Source organism: Diaphorina citri, unplaced genomic scaffold (assembly GCF_000475195.1).
Source record: "Diaphorina citri unplaced genomic scaffold, Diaci psyllid genome assembly version 1.1 scaffold1121, whole genome shotgun sequence".
NCBI classification, from domain to species: Eukaryota; Metazoa; Arthropoda; class Insecta; order Hemiptera; family Psyllidae; genus Diaphorina; species Diaphorina citri.
In genome coordinates, this window is record NW_007378550.1 from 20537 (window position 1) to 43723 (window position 23187).

The 23187-nt window shown below is 37.2% G+C and overlaps 2 protein-coding genes across 6 annotated transcripts in view; one reads left to right on the top strand and one right to left on the bottom strand.

The window, feature by feature from the left end:
* Positions 1–14030, top strand: part of LOC103514305 (UV excision repair protein RAD23 homolog B) — a 20563-nt gene extending 6533 nt beyond the window's left edge. For both annotated transcript variants that reach the window (XM_026827327.1, XM_026827326.1), the window contains exons 2-3: positions 13430–13508; positions 13824–14030. In XM_026827327.1, coding sequence (XP_026683128.1) covers positions 13430–13508; positions 13824–14008 — 264 coding nt within the window. In that variant the 3' untranslated portion in view covers positions 14009–14030. The remainder of the gene's footprint in view (positions 1–13429; positions 13509–13823) is intronic.
* LOC103514302 lies at positions 2120–22460 on the bottom strand. Of its 4 annotated transcripts, XM_026827330.1 has the most exons (5): positions 22127–22460; positions 21575–21621; positions 20700–20793; positions 19181–19326; positions 15636–16266 (listed from the first exon to the last, which is right to left on the bottom strand). In XM_026827330.1, exons 1-5 carry the CDS (start codon positions 22128–22130, stop codon positions 16165–16167), a joined length of 393 nt encoding a protein of 130 aa, XP_026683131.1. In that variant the 5' UTR covers positions 22131–22460; the 3' UTR covers positions 15636–16164. The 4 variants fall into 4 exon arrangements, 3 of the variants coding, with proteins under 3 accessions (XP_026683130.1, XP_026683131.1, XP_026683129.1); XR_003392912.1 differs by lacking the exons at positions 15636–16266; positions 19181–19326; positions 20700–20793; positions 21575–21621; positions 22127–22460 and adding exons at positions 2120–2880; positions 3003–4413; positions 6540–6685; positions 19838–19946; XM_026827329.1 differs by lacking the exons at positions 15636–16266; positions 19181–19326; positions 20700–20793; positions 21575–21621; positions 22127–22460 and adding exons at positions 2927–4413; positions 6540–6685; positions 19838–19946.
* Positions 22461–23187: the final 727 nt, after the last annotated feature.

Genomic DNA, 23187 nt, shown 5'->3' on the forward strand with positions numbered 1-23187 from the left:
ACATAGAGCGACAGAGAAAGCCAGAGAGAAAAGAAGAGAGAGAGAGAGAGGGGGAGAGAGAGAGAGAGAGGGCAGGAGGGAGGGAGAGAAAATGAAAGATTGTACACTGTACATGTACAGGGTAACAGGGAACAAAACTTAGGATTTGAGCACCATCTCTAGCACTTAAGAACATTAGGAACACTATTTGAATAGTTGGAGGGATCAATTATTATAAAGAAGACTTCAGTCCATTTTTGGGAAAACTAAGAGACTAGGTATGTCAGTAAAAGTGGACCTGAGGTCTGGCACCCCTCCATTTGCCAACATAACAGAACAGACAGAATATCCGACATGGAAAGCGTTTTGGGTAGGGACTAGGCTAGGGTATAGGTATGGGTAATTAACTAGACATTTCATTAAAGCCAAAGCCAAAACCAATTCTTTGCTTCACTTACCTACTGTTGATTTACTGTCAGCTGCAGCCTCCACCGTTATTGCTTCACAGTAGTTTACAGTGTCCTCCCGCAAAAATTAGGATTTGAGCACCATCTCTAGATTCTCTAGCACTTAAGAACATTAGGAAAACTATTTGAATAGTTGGAGGGATCAATTATTATAAAGAAGACTTCAGTCCATTTTTGGGAAAACTATTAAGAGACTATGTCAGTAAAAGTGGACTTGAGGTCTGGCACCCCTCCATTTGCCAACATAACAGAACAGACAGAATATCCGACATGGAAAGCCTTTTGGGTAGGGACTAGGCTAGGGTATAGCGGTATAGGTATGGGTAATTAGCTAGACATTTCATTAAAGCCAAAGCCAAAACCAAAATTCTTTGCTTCACTTACCTACTGTTGATTTACTGTCAGCTGCAGCCTCCACCGTTATTGCTTCACAGTAGTTTACAGTGTCCTCCCATCTCCCACAACGGAATCGTTTTATCTGTCGTTTCCTCGAATCCTCCATTCCTCCTGTTCTGATGGATGACTGGGTGTACCTAATGGAAGACACGGTAGGTAGGTAATCCAATGGAACGAGATTGTTACACAGATTACACAGCACTAAAATTAAACTGATTTTTATATTTTTTATTTTTCAAGGAAAAGTGATAAGGGTTTCGATTTTTCGAATTTCACACGCACTCACGCACAGCAGTCACATTACGTAGCACGTACTCACACAACACGCTCAAATCGCACTACGACTACGCAAGTACGCTACGCCTGCTACGCCATAATCGAAGGCTAGAAGGCTACGCCACTACGCATTTATGAAAGTTGAAATTTTAAATTTCAAAATTCAAATTTTGCCGCCGTAACCGTCATGTTGTGGTAATCAAGCCGCGTTTACACGAACACAAAAGTTCATTAAGGGAAAGTTGTTTTTTTTTATCAAACCCAAAGTTTTGGCGGTTTTCTTAGATACCTATTGATAATGTGAAGAAGGACATCCTCTGTCACAAGAGTTGGTTAAATTTGACGTGAAAAACGGAAAATAATATAAAACATTAAAACAGAAACGTTTAATACAAAACGCCTTCAAATCAGAAACGCAATATGCACGCCATTTGAACGGTAGTACAACACGCGAACAGTAAAATCAAATCAGCTGTTTTCATTTCATCAACAAGAGACATTTTGGATTTTTGTTTCTTTTTTCGTTTCCGATTTTTCTGCATTTGATTTTTTACGTTTTTTACGGAGGCATGACGATGAACTGAGGCGGTTTTCAATGGAAAAAAATTGCTCTATCATCTTGGTTAACTAATCAACTTGGAATACAGACGTTGTAAACAGTTTTGGTAAGTTCTGAAACCACTTTATTACACTGAGGTTCATGGTGGATTTCACCAACGACTTAATGAGAGATTTTCACTGATGGGAGAAGAGAAGTTTTCAGATTTTCGGTCATCATGATACCGCTACCGTAACATTTACAAAATGGATTACCCTCGTTTACAATCATTGGTTTTATTGAAAAATGTTGATGGGAAAGACACCAAAGGGAAAAAGACGCTCGAAGTTGATGGAAAATATTTCATTTGATTTTTCAGTTGAAAGCACTTGGATTTCCGGAACACCTTGTCATTCAGGCGTACTTCGCGTGCGAGAAAAATGAAAACCTAGCCGCCAATTTTCTTCTATCCCAAAGCATGGACGACTAGTATTAGAGAGACGGGAAAATCCTCTTTAAAAGGGAAAAAGGAATTCTGGAAAGGGGAAAGTGCTGTCGGAACGCTCTGCTGTTAACCACTTTATATACGCTGAATAATTCTAAATTCTCTATTTTGTAAATTCATTAAAATGTTTTAATTGGGAAAGGAGAAAAAATCGTTTAAATAGGAGAGAAGGGAAAAAATTGCCTATTATTTTAGACTTGGAAAAGTTGGCACCTTTTCTTAAGTACCCTTTGTTTTGGCTGAAGTTCATATACTTTAGAATTAAAAAGTAAACAATAGGAAACAAATGCGGTTCGTAGGTAAGGCACACAAAATTAGCCCCTGTCAAAATAAATGACCATGTTTTTTATCGTGTAATATTATTATTTTTGAATAACCATTTTACTTTTTGTATGTTAACTACATTTTTACATAGTAAAATATTGTAGTTTTAAAAATCTGAATTTCCTAAAGGTACCATTTTAAAAAGTTCAAATCTACCACTTGTAAATTCTAGCGGTTTTAAACTGCTAATGTAAAAAGACTACCTGTACCAGTTTGAGAGTCAAATCTCTGAAATGGATAGATACGGTGTTAGGTGGTTTAATAATTTCTATTTTCTATGTGTATCCTCTTTCATCAGTCTGACAATTTTTGAGAAAATCGAATAAATTCATTGTATGTACCTAGAATCTAGATATTATAGTTTGATCTTAGCACAACCCATAATGTAATAAGACCTTATTTCGTATCCTCTTTCATCACTCTGACAATTTTTGAGAAAATCAAATAAATTCATTGTATGTACCTAGAATCTAGATATTATAGTTTGATCTTAGCACAACCCATAATGTAATAAGACCTTATTTTTTTATAAAATTGTTGGTTCTAATATGCTTCACAACTGACATTATACATCTCCCAACATCAAAAAAATAGAGAGTCTCGAATTTTTCGTTTAGACCGAGTTTTATTATGAATTCAGAAATTATACATTGAACATTGAACAAGAACATTGTTCACTCTTACAACTAAAAGTTCATTTATATCTGCTTAGTATAGGTCCCATAGTATGGGATTTTAATTTATCACCTGGCAGTAATGACCTCTACAATCTGTAGTGCAAATAAAGTTTTCAAAATAATTTTATAATTAAAAATTATAACTTTCATATTGAATTGGATGCAAATATATGAAGTTCTACTATTATATAATAAAGTTCTTGTATAAATCTTTAACTCCTTTAAATTTATCTTGTTTTCTTTTTTTCCCCTCCCCCCAAAAATGTCTAATCTACAATGGTGTTTTTTGTTTAAAGACTGATAAGTAATGTAACTAGGATTAAAACGGAAGAAACATTGTGAGAGATGATTTGAAAATTATTTTTCCTTCAATTAATTTACCAATTAAAAGTTCTCCTGTGAATTTTAAAAAATAAAGCCGTTTGTTTTATTTCCTAGTCCTAGTTAGACTTTTGGAGATTTTTCTATCGTCTTTTTTAGAAAGAAGAAAAAAATCCTTTCGAAAAAGATATGAGAAAGAAAAACACAAAATTTTTGGTAGGTGTTAGTTAATAAGTACATAATAATTTACTGTAGTTTGAAACTCATGTTTGCATGGTTTTTCCTTAAACTCTGTTTATGCAACCTGGACTACAGTCAAATTAATAATTTATTGTTAGCTTTATTACATGATTCAGTGATTAAACTTAGACATTTTAACAAGTGCCCTTTTGGAAATAGATGCCCATTTGTACTGCCCTCATATTTTTTAAAAAGGGCACCAAAAATAACCATCTATATCGGAAACAATGTTTTCAAGACAGTCGTTAAAACATCTATGACATGACTCGAAAAAAAATAGCCATCCAATAACATCTAGGTATGAATCTCGAAAAAAAATGACCATCTAATAATAGAGCTCTAAGGGTTGGGTAGTAGAGAATGTCTCCGGTTTTAACATCGCTTAGTGGTTACCTTCCATTCTAGAGTCTATTATTATAACCTGCCCTAGAATAATCTACGACCTTATGACAATGAATGAAAATATTTAACAGGTTAAAAGTGAACAATATTAACATTACGTATTATTTTCTTTACTTCTTAAAGTTAACAATGTTAACTTTTTCTATTCTTGGTACAAAGTCATAGTCAGGCTTGATTTTGACGGAGTTATCCTTGCTTTCTTTTGATTTTCTTGATTGCCTTTACTTTCTTGATGGTTCGGTCTGGTTTGACGAAGTCAGTTCCATTAGCTGCACTGCCCAACCTCATCTGTAAAATACAATCGTCAAATATTAGGTAGGTACACTTTGTTCAATAGATAAAGAATAATATTATGGGAAATATAATAGGATTTTAATTGTACACCAAGCCCCTTTTGAAGTCACTACAGGGCTTCTAAGATTATTTTCTGGTCCAAGAATTAAAACTTTACCAGCATTTTTTTTTTTTTTTTTTTTTTTTTTTTGAAGTCACTACAGGGCTTCTAAGATTATTTTCTGATCCAAGAATGAAAACTTTACCAGCATTTTTTTTTTTATTCCTCATTTCTGTATCATTTTATTGTGAAAGCTTGACTGATTGTTACATGGTATCAAATTTTTGGCTGAGTTCAGCACATTGTTATTTTAATCATGTCTTCTTTTGCCAAAACTGGGGTTTTTACCTAAAATGATTAAAAAAACGTTTCAACTTAAAATAAATGCAGTACATACCACAATACTTGAAGGGTTCAATTATAGGGAAAACTGAACGAAAGTAATAGATAAAGCGAGGGAAGCGGGGGAAAAATTAAGTGCCTTCCTTGAAAGCAAAAGGAAAAGCAGAAGGATAAACGAAAGAAAAAGGAAGGAAGAAATGTGTATAAGATACAAATAAAAGTGAATAGATATAAGTATATTTCCAGGAGAACTTTAAATGAAGGTGCAACTCGAAAAAATGTACCCCTACATAAATATGAAATGATAGAAGAAGGGTGTTTGGGGTGCAAAGAAGAGGAAAAACATGACAACCCATGTACAAAATAATGAGAGAGAGAAAAAAAAATGCAGCATTGAACAAAAAATACTGAAGACTACCCAGTGACTGCCAACTACGTTCACAGCCCTGTAGGAAATGGTATAGGTTGCAGCATTGAACAAAAAATACTGAAGACTACCCAGTGACTGCCAACTACGTTCACAGCCCTGTAGGAAATGGTATAGGTGTACATGTACATGTTCGCAAAAAAGTGACAGTAAAGCTAAGAATGCAGAAATCGTAAAAAAAAAATGAAAATAAGTACACAAGAGCCAAGAAGAAAAGAGAACTGAAAAAATAAGCCAGAGTGTCTGAAAAAAAGAGGACACTGAAAGAATAATAAAAAAAATCTAAAAACAGCATGCTGAAGGTCTTCTTCGAAAGAGTAAACCCCTACGGTTGGTAGTTTTAGCATTTTTAAAAATCTAACTCTAAAAACAGCATGCTGAAGGTCTTCTTCGAAAGAGTAAACCCCTACGGTTGGTAGTTTTAGCATTTTTAAAAATCTAACAGTTCGATATTATTTAGAAATATCATAAAGTTTGAAGGTTCTTCGAAAGTTTTAGATCGCTGCAGAAGTTCACTCTTTCGAACAAGATCGTACCTACTTAATTCTACATAAAAGATATGAAAGAAAAGAACAACCTTGCAGAAATTTGACTCTCACTACCAAGCTAATGAAGCTCCAGCAAGAACAGCAAAATGGTGGAAAAAAATCTACAAAAATCATGCTCGAAAAGAAATACGTCAAAATGTACAATTCAAACCATAGTATTTTCAGGAGGCTGAGAAAGGTTTTTTTTTTTAATCCTCTTCGAACGGATTAGGCTCATCTTTATTGTCGGCCAATTTCTTGCTGTATCTTTTCTGAAAAGTTCATTGGAAAGAAACACAAAAAATGGTCACATTATTTAAATTTTTGGTTAGTTGCCTAGAAAAAATGTTTTATGTCTGAGCTGATTATCTTCCGAAAACACTTCTGTCGTTCACAAAAAAAGAAAAAAAAAAATCGCAATTTTTTAGGGTTAGGAGGTTATAATTATAATCTAGGAAGATAATACAAACTCTTTAGGGCAGTGGTTCTCAATCTGTGCTCCGCGAAGCTCTTCCCCCTAGATCAGATGCTGGCTACCCCCATGCCAAATGGGTTGGTGATGAGGGGAACCACTGCTTTACGGAATCCAAAGGGTCTGTACATAAGCGACTACGGGACGTGTCTATTTCAGGACTTCGTCTAGAATTTATTTACTTGCTACTTCTAAAGTACCTTTTGTACCTATTTACATACTTAGTTCAGAATCTAAAGCACAACAGCATTTGTTTCAAGAATGGCGGCCTGGGCATGAAACCTATTACCTCATTGTTTCGAACACACTTACCAGAATCCTATGCTTCTCCTTGCAAGCATACTCAGTTTCATCCACATCATTCCAGCAGTCAGATTTGTAATCCTCCGGCAATGGCTTGCCATCAAACTCACATAGCTTCTTCAAAGGTTTGGAGTGAACGTACAGCTTCTCAAAACCTGAGGAAGTAATAGACTAGCTGTGTTCTGATGGATGACTGGGTGTAATGGAAGACACGGTAGGTAGGTAGGTAGGTAATCCAATGGAACGAGATTGTTACACAGCACTAAAATTAAACTGATTTTTATTACTTTTTTTCAAGGAAAAGTGATACCTAAGGATTTCGAATTTCACACGTACTCACGCACAGCAGTCACATTACGTAGCACGTAGGTACTCACACAACACGCTCAAATCGCACTACGACTACGCAAGTACGCTACGCTAGGGCCGCTACGCCATGATCGAAGGCTACGCCATCGCCACTACAGACTACGCATTTATGAAAATGAAAGTTGAAATTTTAAATTTGAAAATTCAAATTTTGCCGCCGTAACCGTCATGTTGTGGTCATCAAGCCGCGTTTACATAAACACAAAAGTTCATTAGGGGAAAGTTGTTTTTTGTTTTTTTTTTTTTTTTTTTTTTTAAATAAAACAAAACCACTTTATTACACTGAGGTTCATGGTGGATTTCACCAACGACTTAATGAGAGATTTCACTGATGGGAGAAGAGAAGTTTTCAGATTTTCGGTCATCATGATACCGCTACCGTAACATTTATAAAATGGATTACCCTCGTTTACAATCATTGGTTTTATTGAAAAATTTTGATGGGAAAGACACCAAAGGGAAAAAGACACTCGAAGTTGATGGAAAATATTTCATTTGATTTTTCAGTTGAAAGCACTTGGATTTCCGGAACACCTTGTCATTCAGGCGTACTTCGCGTGCGAGAAAAATGAAAACCTAGCCGCCAATTTTCTTCTATCCCAAAGCATGGACGACTAGTATTAGAGAGACGGGAAAATCCTCTTTAAAAGGGAAAAAGGAATTCTGGAAAGGGGAAAGTGCTGTCGGAACGCTCTGCTGTTAACCACTTTATATACGCTGAATAATTCTAAATTCTCTATTTTGTAAATTCATTAAAATGTTTTAATTGGGAAAGGAGAAAAAATCGTTTAAATAGGAGAGAAGGGAAAAAATTGCCTATTATTTTAGACTTGGAAAAGTTGGCGCCTTTTCTTAAGTACCCTTTGTTTAGGCTGAAGTTCATATACTTTAGAATTAAAAAGTAAACAATAGGAAACAAATGCGGTTCGTAGGTAAGGTACACAAAATTAGCCCCTGTCAAAATAAATGACCATATTTTTTATTGTGTAATATTATTATTTTTGAATAACCATTTTACTTTTTGTATGTTAACTACATTTTTACATAGTAAAATATTGTAGTTTTAAAAACCTGAATTTCCTAAAGGTACCATATTAAAAAGTTCAAATCTACCACTTGTAAATTCTAGCGGTTTTAAACTGCTAATGTAAAAAGACTACCTGTACCAGTTTGAGAGTCAAATCTCTGAACTGGATAGATACGGTGTTAGGTGGTTTAATAATCCCTATTTTCTATGTGTATCCTCTTTCATAGCGAAGAAAATAAAATAAAGAAGAAGAATCATCCCGAAGAAGTTTGTATTAGCTTAGGGATTATCTTACATGTTTTTCTATTGTTCAAAATATATTAAATTTGTTCAGTTCAGTTCATCAGTCTGACAATTTTTGAAAAAATCGAATAAATTCATTGTATGTACCTAGAATCTAGATATTATAGTTTGATCTTAGCACAACCCATAATGTAATAAGACCTTATTTTTTATAAAATTGTTGGTTCTAATATGCTTCACAACTGACATTACACATCTCCCAACATCAAAAAAATAGAGAGTCTCGAATTTTTCGTTTAGACTGAGTTTTATTATGAATTCAGAAATTATAAAGAACATTGTTCACTCTTACAACTAAAAGTTCATTTATATCTGCTTAGTATAGGTCCCATAGTAAGTATGGGATTTAAATTTATCACCTGGCAGTAATGACCTCTACAATCTGTAGTGCAAATAAAGTTTTTAAAATAATTTTATTATTAAAAAATTATAACTTTCATATTGAATTGGATGCAAATATATGAAGTTCTACTATTATATAATAAAGTTCTTGTATAAATCTTTAACTCCCTCAGCCAGCCTGTGTGGATCTAGTAAAAGCCAGCAGCACGCGATGGCCGAGATGGTCTCTTACCCGGATACCAACCACACGGAACCTTGCTTCAGTAAACCATTGGAAACTGGTGCATTCAACGTGTTAAAGTCAGTAGCTACTAACTTAGCCATACGTAACTTTACTTTATTCCTTAGCCCATTCAATATACATGTACTTAATTACTTACACAAAGTGAAAGTACTGTCGCCAGGAACAAGCTTGCCCAGGAAAAATCTGCAGAAGAAAAAGAAATGGATTAAATTTCAACATAATATCACTTATGTCAGCCTCGAAAAATATCCATCTGGTGCTGATCTAATGAGGATAACGACAAAGGACGACCCCGCTAGAACGAGGGAGGGCAGAGAAGACCGATATGGGTATGTTAGCTCATGACATCAGTGACATCACTCAAAGTAAGTTCTGATGTGTTATTCAATCTGTGGTTTTAGTGCCAGATCTTGCAAATTTCTTAACGCCTACCATTTTTCATACGTAGCGTGGGAGTAGAAGTTTGATAACCCAAACGCCCAAAACGATATGTTGGGTATTCTTTCTCATGAAAAACTTTTCAAGCTCAGTCATGTACCTAAGTCCCTCCAAAAAAAATAAGAAGGTACAGAGGTACCTGTTATTTACCAGAACCAGAAATCTTGTCTGGGTTTTAGGTTTGATACCTACTTATCAAGGGGGACATTTTTTTTTTTTTTTAAGAAAATGAATGAAATGAAATTATAGGTACTTACCCATTTTCCCAGAATTTAACCAGACTAGATAGGAATAAAAGGAACTAAAAGGAGGTGAAAAACAAATTGGTTAAAAACACGGTTGAATGGATAAAATTGAAAGTAAAAAAAAAATACTCGCAAGTTCTAAACTTAGCAATTACGTCAAGTCTTCAAGCTCGAAATGAACTCAGCACCAAAACTTTTATCCTTGAATGACGTTACGTAGATTCAGCCCAGAATGGACAGTCAGAAGGTTTCAGCTAAATAACTATTAGGCGTAACAACTCTCGAAGATAACAGAGCTTGAGAACGTCTGGAATTACCAATGGTAAGTACTGAGGCACTGTAGTATTATTACTTATTACCGTGGGTACTGAAGGTACAGTGATTCACGCTAGTAACTGGAGGGGAGAGTAGGTATACCTTACAGTAAGTTGTACAGAGCTTCGCGTATAGGTGACTTCTGCTAGCACATTGCTTAAACGTTAACAAACATCTTAGCCAAATGCAGAACGATCGAGTTAAAACAAAAACCTCACTACGCTCGGTTAATAATTGGACAGCATTACTCCAAAAAGAACCATCCTTAAGGCAATAATTCCCCCTTGGATGGTTCTTTTCTGCTACAACGAAAACTATTACCTCCTCAGAACAAGATTTCCTTTAGTCAAATAGTCACTAAGAAACCTAAGTTTTTAACACTAAAAGTGGGGAGTTCCTTCTCGGTAACTTACCTGATGAAGGGAAACAGAAACAGCCCCTCTGGTACAAGTCCCAGTTTTTAACACTAAAAGTGGGGAGTTCCTTCTCGGTAACTTACCTGATGAAGGGAAACAGAAACAGCCCCTCTGGTACAAGTCCCATCTCCTATCAGCATTTGTTAGTGACATACCTCTATCTTCTATCAGATAAAAACTCATTAACTCATTAAGTATAAGTCAGTTGTGGCCAAATACATAGCATACAGAAAAAAAATGTACCATTGTGTCAGATGGCAACCATAAAAGTGATAACATTTAATTATAGGTACATTTTTTAAAGAGGTTGTTGACAGAGGGAACTGTAACTGCTAAGGTCTTATCATCTCAAATTCTAATAATATAAATTTAAACATTTCAGATCAATGGCAGCAAACAGTGTCCCATCTGGATGTACAGGAAGAGGTAGAGGTGTAGTAAGCAAAAGTGTAGAGCCACCTGGTCTAGCAAGAGGAAGAGGGAGAGGTGTTGGTGATGGTACTGTGACTGGCTGTTGCAGGGCCCACTCAGCCTCGTGAGGAAAATGAGTAGCTATGATATATAAATGCGCATAGTGACCAGTGCCAGCATATGGTAGGTAAACATTGGATTTTAGGATTATTAAGATATTGGGAAAATCCTACAATGCTGCAGTGAGCACCAAAGTTGTGACATAATAGACCTGCTTAGTGACCACCTCTCACAAAAATTCAAATAATTGCGCTAAACATTTTAGCTAAATCCCCTTTAGGAATGAGCTCTTCATTTTTCTATACATATTATATTTCTATTTTAAGGAAAAAACATTGTGAAATTTTCGGTTACCAGCAAATAATTTTATTGTTAAAAATAAAAATGTCGTTTCCACAGAAAAACACACACACACACAAAAAAAAGTAAAAATTTCTCCTCTTTTTTTTCGGGAAAATTACAAATAAAAATTCCATGTTCGAAAACACAGAAAAATAAAATTATAACTTTTGTGTGTTCTGCTCTCCGATCCCTTTCCCATCTCTTTCTCCTCATTTTCTCTTTTTCCAGTCCTTTTTTTTTCCCCCCTTTTTCAAATTTCAACAAAAAAATCATTTCGAAAAGCTTCGGCAGCTTTCACACTCAATACTCGAATGGTGCGGGATTTTATAGTGGATTTTATTTTGAAATTGTTTTTTTCCCCCTTTTTCAAATTTCAACAAAAAAAATCATTTCGAAAAGCTTCGGCAGCTTTCACACTCAATACTCGAATGGTGCGGGATTTTATAGTGGATTTTATTTTGAAATTGGTGGGGATCAGTGTGTTCAGGCAGTCCGTTATTGCTTTTTTGCTACTCTGCCCAAGTAGGTACACAGTGGAAGTGTGAAACGGTAAAAAAATATAAATACATACCCTACATAAGTAGGTATATAAAATAAAAAATACTGACGGATTCAAGACGTGAACCATCTTAAGCATTTTAAACTTAAACTCTAAATACCCTACATAAGTAGGTATATAAAATAAAAAATACTGACGGATTCAAGACGTGAACCATCTTAAGCATTTTAAACTTAAACTCTAAACCAATTAACCAATCCATCTGGAAGAAATTTTGTAGTCACAAATTCTGTGCCTAGACTAGACGGAGTAGACGGCTTTCGTCTCTCTCTTAGCTTTCGGGAAGATAAGACCTTGGCAGTTAAAGTTCCCTCTATCAAACCTCTTTCAAAATAAGGAAATTAAAAAATGGGATCTCCGCATTTTCCTTATCCTAACACTCTACGAGTGACCCACCGGAAAAAGGCAAGTATTGTTTTCGGTCCGATTTTACCACCATCTGCCTAATGGGTTTTCCACACGCAATACTGGGCCTATATTTCTAGCTTCAGAGATATTGTACGTTAGTTAACCACCGTATTACCTTACATCATCAATTTTCCGCGTGTCCAGAGGTTTCTCTCTCTATCTTATCATTATTTTCTTCCTCCTCCTCCTCCTCCTCCTCCTCCTCCTCCTATCTCTCTCAAACACACATGGGTTAGCTAGATAATATGCGGGCAAAAATATTTAGCCCTCCCTCCCCTCTCTCTCTTGCTCCAGCTGTTCCTCTCTCTCTTGCTCCAGCTGTTCCTCTCTCTCCCTCTCTATAGTTGTCTATCCATCTCTCTATAGCTTTCTCATTCTCACTTAACTTTTCGGTTTCGGAGCGAGAGAGTGAGAGGGGAAGTGGGAGGGGGGATAGACTTTTCAGCATTTTGAGACGAAATGATTAATGACTAGGTATATCTATCTTCTCTATTTCTCTTTCTCTCTCTCTCTCCCCTCTTTCGCTCTCACTTCGTAGGTCGGTAGATACCTTCCTGAGCTCCACAGTTTGTGGATGGTCTTATGAAACAAATAGCAATCCCAACTACCTACTACATATTTACATAATGACCAATTTCGAATATATTTTTTTTTTTTAAATGTAGTTTTTTTAACCAGGTCGAGAAGATTGTTTTTCAATAGTGTGGATTTCAAATAGGAAGATAAAGAAGGAGAGTGAAATAGAGGGAAAGGGAGAGAGGAAGGGAGGGAGAGAGAGAAAGAGAGTGATGGGAGAGGGAACAAGAGAAATGTATATGGGGAGAAACACATTAGGAGAGAATGGAAAATATTAGAATCAAAGTGACATCCCTTTCTACCTATTCAAACTCTGGCCTTTTTCTTCCTCAGTGATCTTCATGCTCTTGTATAGGAAATTTTGATCACCCTAACCTACAACCCTTTAGCCTTGGTCCCTATGCACCTAGTCTGAATGGATTCACCTCTGTGGCTCAGAGGTTCAGAGCATTGAATTGCAACCTGGAGGTGCTGGGTTCAAATCCCAGTTTGATAGTAGAAAGTAGAAGTGAACCCTAGTGAGAAGACCACATTCATTGACTGAACTATTTAATGTTGTAGTTGTACCTATGCCATCCTTGACTTGGAATTTACCCAATTAAAAAAATTTAATTATGAAAATCATCATGATGAGTCATTTTTTTAGTGACAGCAGAATAAGTTGATTCATACCTCATACTCTTTGGAATTTTCACATCTTTTCTTTAATCTGATGACATCATGAGTCAGGTCAACCATGAATGCCTACCTGTTATGTTATATTGTCACTTATCTCTTATCTATTAATGTGAAAAAAACAATATGGACTATGAAATTAATGTGGAATTTTTGCTTTTTCTCCCAGGTGAAACAACTAAAAGAAAAAATCCAATCAGAGAAAGGTAGTGAATATCTTGCTGAGTATCAAAAGCTCATATATGCAGGTAAATATAATATTCATTGGTAATACACCAAGAACTTACCCAATTATGTAAAACTAGCCAAGTATTCTCAAAGAGAAGGGACAAGTTTCATTTTGCTAACAAATTAATCCAAAAGACACGTGACCACAGAAGACAACCACCCTCATTTATACTGCTGGGGTGAGACTTGAGTATAATTTTACTATGGGTATTCTGGGTTATGAGCCAAAGTCTCCTGCACTCAAAAGCCATCATGTTGTTGTTACAAGTGTCAGACTTTTTTACTATTAGGCCATTTTTCCCCTATCTCTGATACAGTTTCTCTTTGATTTGCAGGTAAAATTTTGTCAGATGACCAAGCTCTGAGTGAATACAATATCGATGAGAGTAAATTTATTGTAGTAATGTTATCCAAACCAAAGCCCACACCTGCCCCCTACTCAGGCCCAAGTGACCCAACACAACCTGCGGGTCAAGAATCGGAGGCCACAAGGCCAGCAACAGCCACATCTGACAGGTGAGTAATTCATTTAAATAAAATGGTATTGTTGGCCTTGGAATTTTTAAATGCATGATCTAGGCAGACTTTTGAGTTTAAATAATAATTATAATATAATTAATAAAATCGTAGGTTTTTCTCAAAAATATGACTTTCATCCTATTTGATGTCTTAGTTGAGTAAGGAGTGAAGACTTGAAGAGTGGGGGCTTTGTAGGATAAAGAAGAATATTGGTGTTAAAAATAATAGGCAACTAGGTAGGTATGAAGTTAACGCGATTAGTTAACAAAATCGCCTGGTAAATGAGATGACACGGGTTCGAATTCCAACTGAAATATGGAATAGGTATGAAGTTAACGCGATTAGTTAACAAAATCGCCTGGTAAATGAGATGACACGGGTTCGAATTCCAACTGAAATATGGAATTTAACCTGAAGATTTCATTTAAGTACCTAAATGTAGGTAAATAATAAAGCTTAAATTCTGCTAAAAGTAGAGGAACTCGATAGTATTCATAAGTAATGCCGAGTAAATGAGGACAATTATCTATTCTTCCATCAGCAGCATCAGCTATTAAGTAGCTTACTTAAGTAGGTAGGTAAGTCGTGGTTTCGTCATCGGCACAAAAGGCCCAAAACTATAACTTCTTATCCATTATCCAACTTGAAATAAAGTTACGACTTACGATCTTTGTTCTTACTTAACAATGTAAAGCTTAAATTCTGCTAAAAGTAGAGGAACTCGATAGTATTCATCAGTAATGCCGAGTAAATGAGGACAATTATCTATTCTTCCATCAGCTATTAAGTAGCTTACTTAAGTAGGTAGGTAAGTCGTGGTTTCGTCATCCGCACAAAAGGCCCAAAACTATAACTTCTTATCCATTATCCAACTTGAAATAAAGTTACGACTTACGATCTTTGTTCTTACTTAAGTACTGAACAATTTCTATGCCTCTCTCTTTCTCGTTCTCTCTCCCTCTCTATATCTCTTCCTCTCCCTCTCCCGCTCTCTCTCTCTATCTCTCTCTTTCTGTCCGTTCTCTTCTTCTCCTGCTCCTCCTCCTCCTCCTCCTCCTCTCTCTCTCTCTCTCTCTCCTCTTTCTTCCTCTTCTCTCTAATAGACTAGCTGTAATTTCCTTTCGCAACCGCTTTGTGAGCGTTAGGTCACGGGTTCGATTCCCGGTCGGAGAGGAGTTTATCTTAGGCCAGCCACTCACTATCAGGTAGACCTGACAGCACCTGAGCAAGTCCACCTAATACCTAATGAGGACACACATTATCAGGTAGACCTGACAGGCGGACCTTTTCAGCCGTACCTGTCAGGTCTACCTGATACCTAATGAGGACACACATTATCAGGTAGACCTGACAGGCGGACCTTTTCAGCCGTACCTGTCAGGTCTACCTGATACTGAGTGGCTGGCCTTAAACAGATAAGGTTCAATCTCGAAGCGACTGGCTTTCTCCTATCAAACCTCTTTAAAAAAAATAGCTTCCTAGTGACCCAAAAAACAGAACCCCGACCCAAAGTCGTGACTCGTTAGTCGTGCTCACCCTCACCCCTAGAGAGGATTTAGCTAAAAATTAATCTTACCTGTTAATTTACTGTAGTTTGAAACTCATGTTTACATGGTTTTTCCTTAAACTCTGTTTATGCAACCTGGACTACAGTCAAATGAATAATTTATTGTTAGCTTTATTACATGATTCAGTGATTAAACATAGACATTTTAACAAGTGCCCTTTTGGAAATAGATGCCCATTTGTACTGCCCTCATATTTTTTTAAAAAGGGCGCCAAAAATAACCATCTATATCGGAAACAATGTTTTCAAGACAGTCGTTAAAACATCTATGACTCGAAAAAAAATAGCTATCCAATAACATCTAGGTATAAATCTCGAAAAAAATGACCATCTAATAATAGAGCTCTAAGGGTTGGGTGGTAGAGAATGTCTCCGGTTTAACATCGCTTAGTGGTTACCTTCCATTCTAGAGTCTATTATTATAACCTGCCCTAGAATAACCTACGACCTTATGACAATGAATGAAAATGTTTAACAGGTTAAAAGTTAACAATGTTAACATTACGTATTATTTTCTTTACTTAAAGTTAACAATGTTAACTTTTTCTATTCTTGGTACAAAGTCATAGTCGGGCTTGATCTTGACGGAGTTATCCTTGCTTTCTTTTGATTTTCTTGACTGCCTTGACTTTCTTGATGGTTCGGTCTGGTTTGACGTAGTCAGTTCCATTAGCTGCACTGCCCAACCTCATCTGTGAAATACAATCGTCAAATATTAATAGATAAAGAATAATATTATGGGAAATATAATAGGATTTTAATTGTACACCAAGCCCCTTTTAAAGTCACTACAGGGCTTCTAAGTTTATTTTCTGGTCCAAGAATGAAAACTTTACCAGCATTTTTTTTTTATTTATTTTTTTTTATTCCTCATTTCTGTATCATTTTATTGTGAAAGCTTGACTGATTGTTACATGGTACCAAATTTTTGGCTGAGTTCAGCACATTGTTATTTTAATCATGTCTTCTTTTGCCAAAACTGGGGTTTTTACCTAAAATGATTAAAAAAACGTTTCAACTTAAAATAAATGCAGTACATACCACAATACTTGAAGGGTTCAATTATAGGGAAAACTGAACGAAAGCGAGGGAAGCGGGGGAAAAATTAAGTGCCTTCCTTGAAAGCAAAAGGAAAAGCAGAAGGATAAACGAAAGAAAAAGGAAGGAAGAAATGTGTATAAGATACAAATAAAAGTGAATAGATATAAGTATATTTCCAGGAGAACTTTAAATGAAGGTGCAACTCGAAAAAATGTACCCCTACATAAATATGAAATGATAGAAGAAGGGTGTTTGGGGTGCAAAGAAGAGGAAAAACATGACAACCCATGTACAAAATAATGAGAGAGAGAAAAAAAATGCAGCATTGAACAAAAAATACTGAAGACTACCCAGTGACTGCCAACTACGTTCACAGCCCTGTAGGAAATGGTATAGGTGTACATGTACATGTTCGCAAAAAAGTGACAGTAAAGCTAAGAATGCAGAAATCGTAAAAAAAAAATGAAAATAAGTACACAAGAGCCAAGAAGAAAAGAGAACTGAAAAAATAAGCCAGAGTGTCTGAAAAAAAGAGGACACTGAAAGAATAATAAAAAAATCTAAAAACAGCATGCTGAAGGTCTTCTTCGAAAGAGTAAACCCCTACGGTTGGTAGTTTTAGCATTTTTAAAAATCTAACAGCTCGATATTATTTAGAAATATCATAAAGTTTGAAGGTTCTTCGAAAGTTTTAGATCGCTGCAGAGGTTCACTCTTTCGAACTTGATCGTACCTACTTAATTCTACATAAAAATATGAAAGAAAAGAACAACCTTGTAGAAATTTGACTCTCACTACCAAGCTAATGAAGCTCCAGCAAGAACAGCAAAATGGTGTAAAAAAATCTACAAAAATCATGCTCGGAAAGAAATACGTCAAAATGTACAATTCAAACCATAGTATTTTCAGGAGGCTGAGAAAGTTTTTTTTTTAATCCTCTTCGAACGGATTAGGCTCATCTTTATTGTCGGCCAATTTCTTGCTGTATCTTTTCTGAAAAGTTCATTGGATATTATTTTCCAGGCGGAGAATCTGAGGATCCTCTGGCGTTTTTACGCACGCAGCCCCAATTTCAACAGATGCGCACCGTTGTTCAGCAGAACCCCGAACTTTTGCCCACGGTCCTGCAGCAAATCGGCCAATCCAATCCTGCCCTCCTCGAACTCATCTCGCACAATCAGGAGGCGTTTGTGCGCATGCTCAACGAGCCTGTAGCGGGAGGTGAGAAGAATAGCTGTATTTTATTATGTGACTTTTTCATACGAAATCATCCAATAACATCTAGGTATAAATCTCGAAAAAAATTACCATCTAATAATAGAGCTCTAAGGGTTGGGTGGTAGAGAATGTCTCCGGTTTTAACACCGCCTAGTGGTTACCTTCCATTCTAGAGTCTATTATTATAACCTACCCTAGAATAACCTATGACCTTATGACAATGAATGAAAATGTTTAACAGGTTAAAAGTTAACAATGTTAACATTACGTATTATTTTCTTTACTTAAACTTAACACATACGAAATTTCTCTTTGGACTTGGTCTAGTTTGTACTGGCAGCGGGTGTGGTGGCGCCATTACATCTAAACTAGTCCAAAGAGAAATTTCGTATGACTAAAAAAAAAAGAGTCACCATAAAATAAGGCTAATTTCGAGTCATTTTTCTTGAGGGTCAGATGAGAGCTTTAACTCGTTTCAGGATTAGTTCATACGAAATTTCTCTTTGGACTTGGTCTAGTTTGTACTGGCAGCGGGTGTGGTGGCGCCATTACATCCAAACTAGTCCAAAGAGAAATTTCGTATGACTAAAAAAAAAGAGTCACCATAAAATAAGGCTAATTTCGAGTCATTTTTCTTGAGGGTCAGATGAGAGCTTTAACTCGTTTCAGGATTAGTAACATGATATTTATTTTGGAACATGGAACCCAATAACAACCCTTTTGGTATCGGGGTATCGAGTTCCTCAGTGGTGTAACTAGTGGTTAATAGGACTTCAGAGCTGGAGATTGATAGTTTGAGTCCAAATCAAGTCAAAATTTATCAAGGTGAATTATTCGGGAAACGACATTTGTGACAAGCTTTTAAGTATGCTTAACACAGTCTTTTTTTTTTTTTTTTTTTTTTATTTTTTTTTCCAGATAGAAGAAATAAAAATGTATTAGGTAGGTACCTATGTCTGAGCTGATCATCTTCCAAAAATATACTTCTGTCGTGTACAAAGAAAAAAAAATCAATTTTACAAACCCTTCAGGTACCTAATTTAGGAAGGTAATACAAACCCTTTAGGGCAGTGGTTCTCAATCTGTGCTCCCCGGAGCACCCGTGCTCCGCGAAGCTCTTCCCCCTAGATCAGATGCTGGCTACCCCTATGCCAAAAGGGTTGGTGATGAGGGGAACCACTGCTTTACAAAATCCTAAAGTTTTCTACGTAAGGACGTACCTATTTCAAGACTTCACCTAGAATGTATTTCTTTGTCATCTTCTAAGTACATAAAGCACAACATTCCTTTAAAGAGTGGGGGTCTGGGCCGGAATCCTGTCAGCTTATTCTTCAAGGCCACACTTACCAGAATCCTGTGCTTCTCCTTGCAAGCATACTCCGTTTCATCCACATCATTCCAGCAGTCAGATTTGTAATCCTCCGGCAGTGGCTTGCCATCAAACTCACATAGCTTCTTCAAAGGTTTGGAGTGAACGTACAGCTTCTCAAAACCTGAGGAAGTAATAGACTAGCTGTAATTTCCTTCCGCAACTGTCTTGTGAGCGTTAGGTCACGGGTTCGATTCCCGGCCGGAGAGGAGTTTATCTTAGGCCAGCCACTCACTATCAGGTAGACCTTACAGCACCTGAGCAAGTCCGCCTATCAGGTCTACCTGATACCTAATGAGGACACACATAATCAGGTAGACCTGACAGGCGGACCTTTTCAGCCGTACCTGTCAGGTCTACCTGATAGTGAGTGGCTGACCTTAAAGAGCTAAGGTTCGTTCTCGGAGCGACTGGCTTTCTCCTGTCAAACCTCTTAAAAAAAAAATGGCTTCCTAGTGATCCAAAAAACAACCCCGACCCAAAGTTGTGACTCGTTCGAAATTAATACCTACTCGTAACTCATCTGGCTTCCTAGTGATCCAAAAAACAACCCCGACCCAAAGTTGTGACTCGTTCGAAATTAATACCTACTCGTAACTCATCCTTAAAGAGGATTTAGCTAAAATTAATCTTACCTGTGGGTTTGCTCAGAGGACAATAGAAGAGTCCTGGAGTCTTCTTATCAAACACGATAGACTTCCTCATCATGTCTCCTCCCAGAACTGATGCCTGGAAAAGGAACGATCAGTGTCCAATTTATTATTATACCTATTCAAAGATATAAGTACATAGGGAAGGTGGTGTCAGGGAATCTCTTGAATAAATTGGAATCCGACAAGATTGGCAGAACATCGCCCAGGACAGACTAGAATGGAGAAGGCTGGTGTGGGAAGTCAAGGACCCTCGCGGTCTGTGAAGACTCCGGAGTAAGTATAAGTACATACCAGAAATAACCTATTTCTTGAGGTAGATAAGGGACTTGCAGCGAAATCGCGTGCGGTCTTTATCGTAATTTGCTTCCACAACCAACGAAACCACAACATCCGGTCATAAGTGGTTTAGACACTATAATTAGTTTATTATGGCCGTTTCCGTAAGAACCTGTCCAGTCGTACCTTCTGTGTTACGTGTACGATTTAGGTTTTGTAAACTTTCGCATACCTGGCCATAGTAGGTAGGTAGGTACCTATGGCTAATAATAATATTAAATTTAGTTAGACAGCACCTGACCAAGTCCACCTGATACCTAATGAGGACACACATTATCAGGTGGACCTGACAGGCGGACCTTTTCAGCCGTACCTGTCAGGTCTACCTGATAGTGAGTGGCTGACCTTAAAGAGGTAAGGTTCTCGGAGCGGCTGGCTCTCTTCTATCAAACCTCTTTAAAAAATAGCTTCCTAGTGACCCAAAAAACAGAACCCGATCCAAAGTCGTGACTCGTTGGTCGTGCTCACCCTCACCCCTAAAGAGGATTTAGCTAAAAATTAATCTTACCTGTGGGTTTGCTCAGAGGACAATAGAAGAGTCCTGGAGTCTTCTTATCAAACACGATAGACTTCCTCATCATGTCTCCTCCCAGAACTGATGCCTGAAAAAGGAACGATCAGTGTCCAATTTATTATTATATTCAAAGATATAGGTAAGTACATAGGGAGGGTAGTGTCAGGGAATGTCTTGAATCCATTGGAATCCGACAAGATTCACAAGATTGGCAGAACATCGCCCAGGACAGACTAGAATGGAAAAGGCTGGTGTCGGAAGTCAAGGACCCTCGCGGTCTGTGAAGACTCCGGAGTAATATAAGTACATACCAGAAATAACCTATTTCTTGAGGTAGATAAGGGACTTGCAGGGAAATCGCGTGCGGTCTTTATCGTAATTCGTGGTTAGCGATTTGCTTCCACAACCAACGAAACCACAACATCCGGTCATAAGTGGTTTAGGCACTAATTAGTTTATTATGGCCGTTTCCGTAAGAACCTGTCCAGTCGTACCTTCTGTGTTACGTACGATTTAGGTTTTGTAAACTTTCGCGTACCTAGCCATAGGTACCTACCTAATACCTAATAATAATAATATTATTAAATTTAGTTAGGGGGGTTTTACCCTCCATTCGGCGCGGCGACAAGCTATACGCGCCTACTAATAATAATTAACCTCAGCCAGCCTGTGTGGATCTAGTAAAAGCCAGCAGCACGCGATGGCCGAGATGGTCTCTTACCCGGATACCAACCACACGGAACCTTGCTTCAGTAAACCATTGGAAACTGGTGCATTCAACGTGTTAAAGTCAGTAGCTACTAACTTAGCCATACGTAACTTTACTTTATTCCTTAGCCCATTCAATATACATGTACTTAATTACTTACACAAAGTGAAAGTACTGTCGCCAGGAACAAGCTTGCCCAGGAAAAATCTGCAGAAGAAAAAGAAATGGATTAAATTTCAACATAATATCACTTATGTCAGCCTCGAAAAATATCCATCTGGTGCTGATCTAATGAGGATAACGACAAAGGACGACCCCGCTAGAACGAGGGAGGGCAGAGAAGACCGATATGGGTATGTTAGCTCATGACATCAGTGACATCACTCAAAGTAAGTTCTGATGTGTTATTCAATCTGTGGTTTTAGTGCCAGATCTTGCAAATTTCTTAACGCCTACCATTTTTCTTACGTAGCGTAGGAGTAGAAGTTTGATAACCCGAACGCCCAAAACGATAGATATGTAGGTAGGTATTCTTTCTCATGAAAAACTTTTCAAGCTCAGTCATGTACCTAAGTCCCTCCAAAAAAAGTAAGAAGGTGGTACCTAATATTTACCAGAACCAGAAATTTTGTCTGGGTTTTAGGTTTTAGTTTTGATACTTATCAAGGGGGACATTTTTTAAAGAAAATGAATGAAATGAAATTATACTTACCCATTTTCCCAGAATTTAACCAGACTAGATAGGAATAAAAGGAACTAAAAGGAGGTGAAAAACAAATTGGTTAAAAACACGGTTGAATGGATAAAATTGAAAGTAAAAAAAAAATACTCGCAAGTTCTAAACTTAGCAATTACGTCAAGTCTTCAAGCTCGAAATGAACTCAGAACCAAAACTTTTATCCTTGAATGATGTTACGTAGATTCAGCCCAGAATGGACAGTCAGAAGGTTTCAGCTAAATAACTATTAGGCGTAACAACTCTCGAAGATAACAGAGCTTGAGAACGTTTCGAATTACCAATGGTAAGTACTGAGGGAGGCACTGTAGTATTATTACCGTGGGTACTGAAGGTACAGTGATTCACGCTAGTAACTGGAGGGGAGAGTAGGTATACCTTACAGTAAGTTGTACAGAGCTTCGCGTATAGGTGACTTCTGCTAGCGAGGCACTGTAGTATTATTACCGTGGGTACTGAAGTGATTCACGCTAGTAACTGGAGGGGAGAGTAGGTATACCTTACAGTAAGTTGTACAGAGCTTCGCGTATAGGTGACTTCTGCTAGCACAACTAGCACATTGCTTAAACGTTAACAAACATCTTAGCCAAATGCAGAACGATCGAGTTAAAACAAAAACCTCACTACGCTCGGTTAATACACTGTAGTATTATTACTTATTACCGTGGGTACTGAAGGTACAGTGATTCACGCTAGTAACTGGAGGGGAGAGTAGGTATACCTTACACTCCTTACAGTAAGTTGTACAGAGCTTCGCGTATAGGTGACTTCTGCTAGCACATTGCTTAAACGTTAACAAACATCTTAGCCAAATGCAGAACGATCGAGTTAAAACAAAAACCTCACTACGCTCGGTCAATAATTGGACAGCATTACTCCGAAAAGAACCATCCCTATGGCAATAATTCCCCCTTGGATGGTTCTTTTCTACTTAAAGCTGTCCAATTTACTAGCCTAGACCTAGTTACTTTGGGCGGTAGCGCTCCTATAAGCGCTAGATCGCGGGTTCGATTTCCGCCTGAGGCGAGTCTTATTCT

Bases quoted from the DNA above. Each gene is read 5' to 3' on its own strand.
- LOC103514302 (XM_026827330.1), bottom strand. The intron at 19,327-20,699 runs GTAAGATTAATT...TTACTTCCTCAG, and splicing joins TCCTCTGAGCAAACCCACAG to GTTTTGAGAAGCTGTACGTT. The intron at 16,267-19,180 runs GTAAGTGTGGCC...TGTATTTCACAG, and splicing joins AGGAGAAGCACAGGATTCTG to ATGAGGTTGGGCAGTGCAGC.